Here is a 14,610-nt window from a genome sequence, read left to right as displayed (position 1 = left end):
CTGTACCCGGCCGAATTCTTATTTTTGTAGGCTAGATTCCCAAGACAGTGAATGCTGGATCACAGGTATCCTAATGTTTAACTTTACTAGAGAGATTAAAATCCAAAATGGTTATAACAATTTACATTCTTTCCAGCAATATATGAGTTTTTCCACCCCTAATTATAATAGGATGCTAATGTATTATAAAATTGTTGCTAATGTATTTAGGTAATGAGTAGAAAATGGCATATCATGCCCATTTTATTTATTTTTATTTTTTTGAGAAACGGTCTTGTACTGTCACCCAGGCTGGAGAGCAGAGGCTCAATCATAGCTCACTGCAGCCTTGAACTCCTGGGCTCAAGCAATCCTCCCACCTTAGCCTCCCATGTAGCTGGGACTACAGGTGCATGCCACCACAATTCGCTAATAAAAAAAAAATTTTGTAGAGATGCAGTCTCACTATGTTGTCCAGACTGGTTTCAAACTCCTGGCCTCAAGCCATCCTCTCACCTTGGCCTCCCAAAGTGCTGGGATTACAGGCGTAAGCCACCGTGTCCAGACTATTTTTAAAATTAAATTTTATCTGTTTATTTTAAACTGGTAGAACATGCACATGTTCAACTAGTCAACTCCCTCCTCACCTCAGCCCCAAACACTCAGTTTTCTTCCTCAGAGCAACCATGATGACCAGTTACAGATTTATCATATTTAATGAGTTCCTAAATAATGGACATGTATTTCCAATTCTCTGCTATTATAAATAGTACAGCAAAGAATATCTTCATTGATAAATGATTTCCAGTATGTTAGTATATCTGTAAATAGAAGTGGAATTGCTGGATTACAGTATGTGTGTTTAGCATTTGAAGATATTTGCCATATAATCTATTCTTGACATTGATCCTGTACTTCCCCATTGCCTTTAGGATAGTTTCTAAATTCCATAAAATGGATTCCAAAGCCCTGCGTGATTTGACCCCTCTTGGCCAGCTCATTTATGATCATTTTCCCTTTAGATCTTTATCCTACACCCTTACAAACTTCTTTCAGTTTCTTAAATGAGCCATGCTCCCTCTTTACTCTAAGCCTTCCAACATGTATATTCTCTCTGCCTGGTGCACACTTCCCTCAAATCTTCATTTGGCTAACTATAGCATCCATCAGTTTGCAGCTCAGATGTTACACTTATTAGGAGACATTCCCTGTCCTCCCAAGTCTAGATCAGGTGCCAGTGTGTCCCATAGCACCCTGTGCTTACCCCATTATATGGTCACTACACTGTACTGAAATCATCCACAGTGAGTTTGATTAGGGTAGGGTCTTATCTTGTTCACTACTGTGCCCTTAGTGCCTGGAAGGGTGATCAATAAACATTGATTTAACAACTAGTTTGGTACTTAATAAACATTTACTGAATGAATGAGTTTTTAAAAAAAGGAAGCTGTAGTAGTTCCTTATCTTTGAGACTGAAGAGGCCCTACAGGTCAAGGAGTAGAATCTAGGGTAAGGCAGGGTTGTGTAAGTAATACACTACAGAGCCAACAGGTGCCTTCTGACCACACATCTATATCTGCCTGTGATATTTTGAGGAGCCATACAGAAGTGAGCTAGCAGTTCACCACTCAGCCAACAGATTAATCTTCTTAGCCTTCACTTCATGAAACCATTTGCATGCACTTAATCCTTATTGAGCATTCTCAGGGATGCTAATGAAAAGGCTCACTGACCATCCAAATTGAAACCCTTAGTATTTAATCATCTAGACATCATCTGATTGGCTAAAACTAGCCTAGATATTATCATTATATTATAGAAGTCAGGAATAGTTAATAACAAGTTATATCAGAGTTGGAAGGAAACAATTCAACCACCTATTCTAGTAGTTCAACATCTTTTCTTATTCTAATACATCTGAAGGATATGATATGCTCTCATCAGTAATAGTACCTTCCTCAGTATAGTTTTCTTAATGGGGTGTAGAGTGGTCAGAATTCCCAGGAGTATGCATGCTTCAAAAAAAAACTCCTTATATGCTTTTGGATCTCTTAAAATCCAGTTGAGAATCACTGATTCTAGTTTAACCCTTTAGAAGAGACTAAGATCAGAGAAGTGAAGTAAGACTTTCCTAAGGTCATCCTGCTACTATAACTACTAATGGCAGAGCTGGAATTAGAATCTAGATCTCCTGGCTTAGAGTTCACCAATTTCCCTAATATTGAGAAAAAAATAACTAGAAGGAACTTTAGAGAGACTGAGTAGACAGGAAGGACCTTTAGAGAACATCAGGTCAGGTGGGCCTATGACTTCCTTTAGGCAAGTGAGATATTCCTCAAAGATGTCTTAACTTTATAAGCACTATTGTAGCGGGGCAGTGGGTGGGGAGGGCATGTTCACATTATACCTTTCCTGATTCTGTATTGCTCATATTTGTTATAATATATGTATCATTTTTGTAATTTAAAAAATCCCATAAATATTTTAAGCATCTTAATCTTTAACCTCTATACCCAATTCAATTTAGGCCTTACATACTAAGTACAGGAGTTTGGTAGCTATACCAATTACAGAACCTGGTACAACGTCTTACAAGCAGTTGGTATTCTAAAAATGCTTGTTAACCAAGTGTTAGTGGTGATGGCCTGTTGAGATCATTTACTGCAGGGCTAGTTCCATCAATGAAAATACAGTTTTAAAGGATATTTTGGAGTATGAGCAAGCTAGATATTTTAGCTTACTTAATGTCTTATTTGATACAAAGCCACTCTCCAGAGTGTTCTGCTGTGGGCACTTAAGCTGTTGGCACCCACTACCAGCAGGCAACCTTGGGGATTCTACATCTGAAATCAACAATCCTTTTCGAGTCCACACACATGGTGAGCCTTCAAAAGCTTTACTTTTGTCTTGTGAACAAGCCCCTGAAACTCTATCGCTCTCAAAATGATTTTACTCTCTCATTTGATAATCCACAGTGATGGCTCACTGAAAGCAATAAATACAAGAACAATACTAAAATGAGGGCAATTCTTAATTCTAGCTAACATTTGTACGGGCAGAAAGTCTGTTTTCTTTGACATCATAGACTCTCATGTTCATCTGTATCAATTTAATAGTAGCTATGCCCCATTCCATTATTATTTTTAAAAATTGAAGTACAAAGGATATATTTCAATCTTGTTTTTCCCTCTACTCTTTTATAATAGTAGAAAAGAATACTAAGTTTTTTGATATGTCCAAAAGTAAACTACAAGGAAGATAAATTTCTGAAATACTAACAAAAAGGGATACATATATACAGCCAGCCAGCCAGAGTGAGATAGTGCCACAGAGCAATGTGCAGATGTGATCATTTGCTGTGATGAGGTAGGCCATAGTGTGAGGCTTGGAGTCTTCTTCCTATGGGCTTGGATAGCATGAGTGAGAACAAAAATGGGCAATTTGGCTGATAGAGAGCGTTTTTGAAGAAATTATAATTGTTGTCCATAAATTAGGGAATGTGAATGCCCCAAATGCCTGGCACACCATACTAGTATGTTCATTTTCCAGAGAGAGCATAGTAATAGCACTTAATAATTTTTGAAGTATTTTTGTAGGCCAGGTGCAGTGGCTCGTGCCTGTGATCCCAGCACTTTGGGAGGCCGAGGCGTGAGGATCATTTGAGGTCAGGAGTTTGAGATCAGCCTGGCCAACAAGGTGAAACCCTGCCTCTACTAAAATATAAAAGTTAGCCAGGTGTGGTGGTGGGTGCCTGTAATCCCAGCTACTTGGGAGGCTGAGGCAGGAGAATTACTTGAACCCAGGAGGCGGAGATTGCAGTGAGCTGAGATTGCACCACTGCACTCCAGCCTGCGTGACAGAGCGAGATTCCCTCTCAAAAATAAAATAAAATAAAATGAGGTACTTTTGCAGACATTAACACTTTTGATAAATACAACAACTCTATGAGGTAAGCAGGGCTAATTATCCCTGTTTTAAGGACAAGAAAACTGAAGCTTAGAAGTACGTGACTTCTCCAAGTTCACATGGCTGGTAAGGTGGCAGTGACACCAAGATTGGAATCAAGAAATTGCAGCTCAGTCTAGTACCTCTTCTACTACACCATGCTGCACTTTTATTCTCTTACCAGGATGGAAACATGGAAGGCAGGCAGGTGTGGAGAGATATTAAGATTTTTATTAACTCCTGAAAATGCTCCTATCGGAAGAGAACAGATGTTTTTACAATAATATTTGTGAAATATGGAAACTACCTCCTTGGGAATTCTGGATTCATTTTACCTGATTCTAAGGCCTCATGACCTCCCAAATACATTCTACATTTCATTCTAACTAGAAAATAAAGTTCTGTGGATTTCTGGAGTGCTGTGCAAGAGATGACCAAACAAGCCACCTGGAGCTATTATTACTTCAGAAACACATCACAAAGATAAGACACAGCAAGAAATCCTGGCACAGATTTCTAGAACTGTTGTGACTCAACACCCACAGTGAAGGTATAATACTTTCTTTGAAGGAGAACAACAACCAAAGGCCTCACATAATTAGTACGAATAAACTTAAACGATCTGAAATACTTCTGGCCAACTCAAGTCAGTGAATTCAAGGAAGAAATGTAGTAAAGAAAACGAAATTCACTTCTTTTCTAAGAGTTGAAACTAACCGTGTGTTTGAGACTCCTGCTTAGCTAGCCAATGCCTTCATTTATAAAGTAATTTGAATGGAGAAACTGAGATGAACCTAGTCATTCTTGAATGGTGAGTCAGAAAGATTGTATATACCCTGGATATTGCCACTGACTTTCTTTTTAAAAGGCAAGATAGACTATGCGTATGCTATGCCTCTAATCAACTAGTTTAACAGTCTGATGAAAACAGGAAAATAGGCCTCTGCAGCCTGATTTGTTCTTGGTGAACCTATGCAGCTCCTAAGGATCACTGCATCCCTTCCGTTTCCAAGAGTTAATGAACTGTTTATAAAAATTTTTTTCTCTCACAGGGATTTGTGGAGATCATTAAGCTTAATATCTATAGTTCCTAGAAAGAAAGTCTAGGCTGGATGCAGTGGCTTATCCCTGTAATCCCAGCACTTTGGGAGGCTGAGGTGGGCAGATCACTCAACGTCAGCAGTTCGAGACCAGCCTGGCCAACATAGTGAAACCCAGTCTCTACTAAAAATACAAAAATCAGCTGGGTGTTGTGGCGGGCACCTGTAAAAAACATTTGTTAAATGATGAATGACCAAACAAATGAAGTAGGGTCTAGACTTTCTTTTTCTTTCTTTCTTTCTTTCTTTTTTTTTTTTTTTGGATGGAGTTTCACTCTGTTGCCTAGGCTGAAGTGCAGTGGCACGATCTTGGCTCACTGCAACCTCTGCCTCTTGGGCTCAAGCAATTCTCCTACCTCAGCCTCCTGAGTAGCTGGGACTACAGGTGTGTGCCACAGTGCCCCGCTATTTTTTTTTTTTTGTATTTTTGGTAGAGACGGGGTTTCACCATGTTGCCCAGGCTGGTCACGAACTTCTGCCATGTTCTTAACTCTTCAAGGTAAATGACTTGTTCTTTGACACTTGTGAGGCAAACCTGAGCTTAGATAGCTAAATTTTTATTATAACATATCAAGTAATTTGTGAATTTAGAATCAACACCTGATAAGATTTTTTTAAAAATCTCTTGGCATAGATTTTTTTTTGGCCATAACTCACCCCACTATGATTTACCTATCCCATCCTACCTCTTATTCTGTTCAGAGCAGTTTCCAGACTGACTCACTTCTTCAATGACAAGTCCTTTGTTTGTACAAAAGAGAGTCATCTTATTTTCATGATACACAGTGATGTATAGTGTAGACTTATATATCCACTTGGCTGTTTAATAGCTACCTCAAATTTAACAAGCCTAACTAAACTCTTTCCCCATATTCCTCTACACTGCTTCTCTCCTTTGCTTCCTCATCTCAGAAATGGCAATTCTACCTGTTTAGTTCCTGAAGTCCAAGACCCTGGGGTCATTGATGCCTCTTCTCTGTCTGTCATATCCCTTATCTAATCAATCTGAAAAATCCTTCAGCCATTCCTTCAAAATCCCTCTAAAATCTGACCACTTCTCCCCATCCACACTGCTTCCATCCTGGTCTAAGCCACCATCATCTCTTGCCTGGATTATTGTAATACTCTCCTAAAGATTCTTCCTGCTTGTATCCTTTCTTCCTGCACCTATTTTCAATACAGCAGCCAGAGGAATGCTGTTAAAACATACATCAGATCCTGTCATTCCTCTGCTCAAAATCCTCCAATGGTCCTCCATTTCATGCAGAATAAAAGCCAGAGTCCTTACCTTGGCCAACAAGGCTCTAGATTGGATTTTGCTTTCTTAACTCATCTCCTTCCCTCTTCCTCTTCTTACTCTGCTCCCAGCCACACTGATCTTTCTGGAACATACCAAACATTCTTCTGCTTCAGAGCCTTTGAATTTTCTGCTTCTTTTTTCCCCAGACATTTGCATAGCTCTTACTTCATTTCATTCAGGTCTCTTCCCAAATGTTCCCTTATCAGAGATACCTTCCTTGATCACCTTACAGCATACCCCATCACTCTCTCTCCCTGTTGCTCAGCTATATTTTTCTTCATACCACTTATCAAATTTAACCAACTTTATTTATTGTCTGCCTCTTTATGCTGGAAGTAAATCACTTTGAGGGCAACAGGAAATATTTATTGAGGGTCTACTAGGTGCCAAGTCTGTTTCTAGGCAGTGGGGATATTAAAAAAAATCCTTATTGAATGTTTATTCAAGTACTACATAAACTGCTGTATTTACTTAGTAAATATTTGATGAGTGTATTGAATAAATATAGTATACACTCATCAGAGTAACAAGAATGGTTCAAAGGAAAAGGAGATTTGGATTGACTTACCACTCTTTAACTCATTGGAGCATCTGCCACATCTAAAGAAATGGTTCTACAGACCACCAGGTGAAAAGTTGGAAATCTAATAAAATTCAAGGACCCCCAGGCATTCTATACTCCTAACTCTAAGGGACTCTTAGAGTTATACTGATTAAAGAAAAATGCCTGGACTGCATGAGAAACTTGGCATTGGCACCAAGAGACTAGAGTCTAGTGACTGACTAGAGTATCAGATCAGGAGGGAAGTATATAAGAAGTGCTAAAAATTAATGAGAGGCTTTGACCTTGTCCAGAGAGAAAACTGTTTTGTATTAGGACAGAATAAACATTCTAAGGAAGATAGGTATCAGAGATGTTGGTAGCTGAATTTGGATAAAGTAGTTTTAGGGAAAGGAGGAAATTATCTTCTTTAAGAGAAAACTTGGGAGGTTAGATGAAGAGGTAAACCTTAGAAGCCATTAGACTTTCCACTCAGAGAGGGAGGGAAGACCATGCCCACTATAGAAGGTGATATTGCTCTTACCACCTGTCTCCTCTCTTCCTTTGCAACCAGAGATTATGAAAAGTTTGATGGTTGTGGGAGTAGCCTCAGGGGAAAAGCCGAAGGTGGAGAGACTTACATGTATCAGAGGGTGAGATGATTAGGAGAGGAAAGGGACCATGCTTCTTAGCTCCCTGCTTCCACATAGCCAGAAGACTTCTGGAAAACTGGCTACAAGTAGTAGGTGAATAATGAGTAACTTTTACTACATGGACTGCATTTCTTAGGCTTGAATTGGTCATCAATTGTATGCAAAATGACTGCTCCAGAGAATGGCCCCACTGGTCCAGTTCTCCATTCAAAGGCTCAATGCTGCTGCCACCTCCACTGACTAGAAAACCCTATCTTACTGCTCTGGCTCTTTTTTTTTTTTTTTTGGTATTATTATGGGGTCCTTGTTCTGAGCTCTTTCTCAGATTTCAGCCAGTTATACTTCTTATTGCCCCTACTGACAAAGTCCTGGCTCCATCTCTTTAATAGCTTCCGCCCTCTAAAACTGCTTCCATCAGTGGCCCTTACTCACATCAACAAATGTCAGTTTAAAATTTTCATTTTCATCTGTATAAAGTCATATTGCTTTGTAACCCTCCAGACACATATTATTGGCAGATGTAGCCAGACACATGCTGTCTTTGAATCCAGATGCCTTTGCAGCAGCCCAGAGCTATGTATTCTATAAACCCCTGTGCCCAAAGGGGTAGCATTATGTCAATTGACAGAGTGATGCTGAAATATCAGAGCAATTCAAAGACCCTGCCCAGGAGCTAGCTCAACATTTTGTTATGCCCCACAGAATGCATTGCTAGTTAACTCAAAGCTATTACACCCAGAACAGGGATGGTTTCCATTGATACATCACTGCCTAGCTGAAGGGGCAGTCAACATCATCAACTTACATAACAATCACCAACAATGTTCCAGATAGTAGGCTAGATTCTAGGCTTATACAAAGAGAAATGAAATCTCTGCCCACAAGAAACTTATAAACTAGTTCTAGAAGGTCTAGTTCAGATTTGGGCATGGTAGTGGATACCAACATTGATAAAATTATCATTGGAATTAACACATCATGTAAGTGCTAGCAGGGTACAACACTGTCAATTCCAAGAATAGGACCAAATCCTCCTGCTGACCTTAATAGGTGTGGGACATCTCCAGGAGAGATGAGGCCCTTATAGAGGGTGATTTTGAGAGATACAAATGCTATCATGGCTCTCAGACATACTGAGAAAGGACTGAAGGTATCTGGAGTTGGAGGAGGGAGGATCCTTGTATAGTTAGTTCTATGTTAAAGGACTGATTGGTAGGTTAGGCTGCAGAAACAGTCTATGACCTTGGGTCTGTGGTGGACAGTATATAAGATGATGAAGCACACTTGAAAAGGTAGTGTTTTTTTTTTTTTTTGAGATGGAGTCTCATACTGTCACCCAGGCTGGAGTGCAGTGGCACAGTCTCAGCTCACTGCAACCTCTACCTCCCAGTTTCAAGCGATTCTCCTGCCTCAGTCTCCCAAGCAGCTGGGACTAGGCCCGGCTAATTTTTTTTGTATTTTTAGTAGAGACAGGGTTTCACCATACTGGCCAGGCTGGTTTTGAATTCCTCACCTCAAGTGATCTGCCCGCCTGGGCCTCCCAAAGTCCTAGGATTACAGGCATGAGCCACCATGCCCTACCAAGAAGGTAGTTCTTAAAAGGATACTTTTACTAACAAATAATTCAGAAGTGATAAAGGATCAACTGAGTAGACTTACCATCTGCTCCTTCATTGCTTTTGCTTCTTTTATTGCGGCGAACACGCCTACTTTCTTCTTCAGAGTATGGCTTTTCATCAGGGAAGAAGAAATTCAATAGGGCCATCTGTAAAAATTACAAGTACATTAGTCAAAGGTTGACCCCACTCAGTCATAGCCAACATAAAAAACCAGCTTTCCATAGACAGTCTACCTGTACCTTAAGTTTGATGTGTCTAAAGCCTGAGCCCATCTTCCCCTCCCCTATACAAACCATTTTATTTTTGATACCATTATTATTCCAATCATGTAGGCATGAAATTTTGGTTAATTTCTGAATCCCATTTCTTCCACCCTGAATATCTAATAAATAATCCATCAGGTCCCATTTCTTCATATATTTCTGGGATTCAGAGAGCCTAGCTACAAATTTCTAACTTCCCACACATACTGAGGATGCTCACTCAGAATTTGAGTTGAACAGAAAATTGAACAGAAAACCTTGAATTTGGCTGGGAGCAGTGGCTCACGCCTGTAATCCCAGCACTTTGGGAGGCCGAGGTGGGCGGATCACCTGAGGTCAGGAGTTCGAAACCAGCCTGACCAACATGGTGAAACCCCATCTCTACTAAAAATACAAAATTAGCCGGGTGTGGTGGTGGGGGGTGCCTATAATCCCAGCTACTGGGGAGGCTGAGGTAGGACAATCGCCTGAACCTGGGAGGCAGAGGTTGCAGTGAGCTGAGGTCGCACCACTGCACTCCAGCCTGGGCAACAAGAGCAAAACTCTGTAAAAAAAAAAAAAGAAGAAGAAAGAAAGAGAAAGAGAAAGAAAGAGAGAGAAAGAAAGAAAGAAAGAAAGAAAGAAAGAAAGAAAGAAAGAAAGAAAGAAAACCTTGAGTTTGCTGCTCCCCATTGGACTTCATTATTACACATTCATGATTTTGCCACATTGCTATTTATGATGTAATTTTGGTTTGTTCCCAAAATGCTGTGCATCCAATACTGAGGTACTATTTGTCAATGCTCTTCTGGGAGTTAGTCATGACAAAGCACACAATTATTTTCTCCTCTTCTGAGATTCCTATAGCACTTGTGGTCTATAAGACTAATTTTGGTACCTGGTCCTCTAGTGTCTTACAATGGTCTCTGATAATAATACAATATCTTTCATATGTGAATGGGTCTGGCTTCACTAATAATCATAGCTTAAATATATATTTGCTGAATCGAATCATAATCTTTTAGCATGAGTGCTTTACTGTGGTAAAACCACGTGCTTGAGGTAAACAGTAAACATGGTAGTAGGATTGAGTGATTCTAATGCCAACTCTGCCACTTACTAGCTGTATAACCTGGAACAAGTTACTTAAACTTTAGTTTCCTCATCAGTAAGTAGGGATAATAATAGTACTTTGCAGATAAAACAGTTGCAGAGTTAGAACAGTACTTAGCATGTAGTATGCACTTAATAAATGTTTGCTATTACTATTATTATTAAACTTAATCTTCAAAATAGAATGGTTAATTTGGGGCCTAAAATAGAACAAATGAATCTGCATTTTCATTCTATTATCAGTTCAAAAAATAAACAATTCCAGAGTCCTCATGTCTGCTCCATCTCTGATTAAGTGGAAAAAAAATGGGTTGGACCCAAGAAAGTCCCAATATTCTACACAAATTTTCTTCAAAATTCTGTGATTTACCCAATATCCTTAAGGTGTAGGATTAGCATCTTGAAGGATACATGAATGTATTAAATATAAAATTAATAAATCAATGTGTAGGTAATTTCCATCTTGTCAACAGGACTGCATTTCAAAATAAACTGCCATTTTTGTCAAAAATGGTTGAATATCAATCAACAATTTCACATGGTTCAACTGAGTAGTATTTTTGAGTCACTTGATTGGAATGTAAAAACGCATTTTCTCATACAATCAACATAATAAAGTTTGGCTAGTTCTCCTGATAAGCCCACAGAAAGTTACTTAACTCACAATATAAATAAGCTAAGTACTAATAATAGTATAAAACTAAACTGCTGTTTACAATAAAATCTCAATCATTTGCAACTCTACAAGTCATCCTGGATAGAAGAGTTTTCTTGATAACTTTGAGTGCTGAAACTTACTTCAGCTAGCAGCCATTAAAAAAGAACGAGATCATGTCCTTGGCAACGACATAGATGGAGCTGGAGGCCATTATCCTTAGCAAACTAATGCAGGAACAGAAAAACAAATATGGTATGTTTTCACTTATAAGTGGGAGCTAAATGATGGGAACACATGGACACATGGTGGGGACAACACACACTGGAGCCTATTGGAGGGTGGAAGGTGGGAGGATGGAGAGGATCAGGAAAAATAACAAATGGATACTAGGCTTAATACCTGGGTGATGAAATAATTTGTATAACAAACGCCCAGGATACACATTTACGTATGTAACAAACTTGCACATTCTGCACATGTACCCGTGAACTTAAAAACTAAAAAAACCCTGTAATAACAATATTTACTTCAGTGTTTATGAATATTAAAGTATACGATAGGGCCTAGTATAATGCAATAAAAAAGAAATTAGTTTATAATATGTGATTTAATTCAGGGCTTACTGAATTTGTGGAGGACTATTTGCCTGTACATTAAATGACCTCAGTCCACTATGGGTTTGAGGGTTTTTTAATTATTACAATTACATTATAGAGCAATACATGCTTTGATGGAGAGGAGCTTCAAGTTCTCTGGGAGCAAGAGGGGAAGCATCTAACACAACCTGAAAGTGAACAAGTCGTCTTGGAGGAGGTGTGCTACCTCTGTGAGTCCTAAAGGATGTCAATGATTTAGTGATAAATGGAAAATGGAAAAGGAATTCCAGGAAAAAGGAGTGCTGTGCTTAAAGGTTCAGAGGAAAAAGAAAGAATAACAACTTTTGGAACTATAAGTAGCTTAGAATAAGTGGTAGGAGGTGAGAGGGAATGGTGAGAAATAAGCCAAGGAGTATTAAGTAAGAGCCAAATCATGTTGAGGAATTTAGACTTAGATCCTGCAGCAGGGGGATCTTCTGAAGGATTTTTTCCCTTTTGAAATTTTTGTACCTTATAAAAATTTGATATATAATTTAGATGCAATAAAATGCACAAATTTTAAGCATACAGGTTGAAGAGATTTGATAAATATACACGCTTTTGTAACTACCACCAAAATCAAGACAAATCAAGATTTCCATCACCCCCTAAAATTTTCTCTTGTGCCCTTCAGTCATTCTCCAGTACCCCTGACCCTGAGACAACTACTGTTCTGATTTCTATCACAATAGCTAATTTTTCCTGTTCTAGATTACAATCATCCATTATAATTTTTCATATGTATGAATGAATATGAATTTTCACTCAACATACTGTCAGTGAGATTCATTCATGTTGTTGCATGTATCACTAGTTCATTCCTTTTTAGTGCTGAGTAGCAGTATTTCACTGTATGGCTCTATCACATTTTTTCTATGAATTCTCCCATTGATAGACATTTGGGTTGTTCCTAGTTTGGGGCTATTATAAATAAAGCTAATATTAACATTCATGTACAAGTCTTTGTGTAGACCTATATTTTCATGTTTCTTGGGTAAACACCTAGGAGTAGAACCTCTGGGTTGTATGGTATTTGTTGTAAGAAACTGCCAAACTATTTTCCAGAGTGACTACCATTTTAAATGCCCACCAACAACATAAAGGGTCCCAGTGCTCTGCATCTTCACCAACGGTTGGTACTGTCAGTATTTTTAATCAATCCACCATTCTGGTGGCTGTGAAGTACTGTTTCATTGTGATTGGTTTTTGAGTGCTTAAACTTCTTTTTAATGTTATTTTATCTTTTGTCTTGCCATCAACTATCAGATTTCACTTTACCTACCTGTAACATCTTTTCCAGTCCTTTCAGATTTGCTGCTTATAATCTGCTATAGGCTTGACATTTAGTTAAAACTAATAAGACTTATGTACAAACAGAATAAACAGGCAATGAGTGTGGTTTTGAACGGCTTTTCCAATAAGTAAGATGCATATTTTCTAGTGGCTTAGAAACCATTTGTTTACTGCTTGATTTCTGGCTGTGGTCTAGATTGGTGAATCTATCATACACCCAAGTTCTACAAGGGTAGGCTATTCAGCACAATGCTATTTCTAGGAAAAGATATTTTGAAATGCAGATGAAGAACCTCCCCGCCATTACCAACTACAATTCCAGAGATTCCCTCATACTTGTGCTCCCTCATGGGCTGAGCTCCTATGGGAGTTCTGGCAGGGGCCCTAGCACCTTCCTGCATCCTAGTGGTGGCAGTAAGAAAAGGTACTCTTGTATTAACTGTTCTAAGGGTCTAATAGGAGCTTGTGAGAACTCAAGCCCCCAGAAGAGGAGAGTTGAGGGAGAAACAAACTTCTGCAGACAGCAGAAACAACTCCACCTTCCATGAGTAGTAAGAGTAGTTCAAAGTCCCTCAAGAGAGGTTGTTGATGAATATGGGACATTCATAAGTCAAGTGTTCATTAGAAGAGAACTGCCTGCCTGTATATGAAAATGCTTTGAACATAGTTCATGGTTTGGCTGTGTCCCCACTCAGATCTCATGATTAATTCCCATGTGTTGTGGGAGGGACCTGGTGGGAGGCAACTAAATCATGGGAGCAAGTCTTTCCCTGCTGTTCTTGTAATTAGTGAATAAGTTTCATGAAATCTGATGGTTTTAAAAAAAGGACTTCCCCTGCACAAGCTCTCTCTCTTTGCCTGCTGCCATCCATGTAAGACGTGACTTGCTCTTCCTTGCCTTCCCCCATGATTGTGAGGCTTCCCCAGCCACGTAGAACTGTAAGTCCAATTAAACTTCTTTCTTTTTTAAATTGCCCAGTCTTAGGTATGTCTTTATCAGCAGAATGAAAATGGACTAATACACATAGTTTCTATTTTTTCAATAAAAATAAGAAGAAAACAACACAAAAACACTGCTTAAAATGAGAGGGTCCCTATTCACAAGGCCCTTTTTTGCATCTCAGTTAGAGGTAGCAGGGAAAACTATCCTCTGTATAATGGTAAAGACAAAAATCAGTGGCTGCTCACACAAAATATCTGGAATTCTAGCTTGAGTTTTGCATTCATTAGCATAGCCTTCAGAGGCAAGTTGCAGGATATGAATACAACAGTCTTCTCTTTTAGAATATTGCTTTCCTATTGCACAAGGGAGGAAGCATCAGGAATGTTGGCCACAGCCAGGCATTTTGCTCAAGGGGGAAAAAATCTAATTCTTTACACTTTATTAAGTGATTACACCCTTGTTTCCTATGGTAAAATTACATGGTAAACAGCACCTGCAAATTACAGGGATCTCAGCTGGAAACAGTTCGTTCATAGTGAGACATGAGGGATACATCCATTATTGCTAGTGACTCTCCAGACACTTCTAC

At 39.0% G+C, this 14,610-nt stretch overlaps 1 protein-coding gene across 4 annotated transcripts in view; it reads right to left on the bottom strand.

Moving 5' to 3' along the window:
• Positions 1 to 14,610, bottom strand: part of EDA (ectodysplasin A) — a 427,402-nt gene that overhangs the window by 68,772 nt on the left and 344,020 nt on the right. For all 4 annotated transcript variants that reach the window (XM_019019846.3, XM_019019847.3, XM_055376126.2 and 1 more), the window contains exon 2: positions 9,178 to 9,283. In XM_019019846.3, coding sequence (XP_018875391.1) covers positions 9,178 to 9,283 — 106 coding nt within the window. The remainder of the gene's footprint in view (positions 1 to 9,177; positions 9,284 to 14,610) is intronic.

The sequence above is a fragment of the Gorilla gorilla genome, chromosome X (assembly GCF_029281585.2).
Source record: "Gorilla gorilla gorilla isolate KB3781 chromosome X, NHGRI_mGorGor1-v2.1_pri, whole genome shotgun sequence".
NCBI classification, from domain to species: domain Eukaryota; kingdom Metazoa; phylum Chordata; class Mammalia; order Primates; family Hominidae; genus Gorilla; species Gorilla gorilla.
The sequence above is the reverse complement of the archived record's forward strand: the minus strand, read 5'-3'. Positions and strand labels throughout refer to the sequence as shown.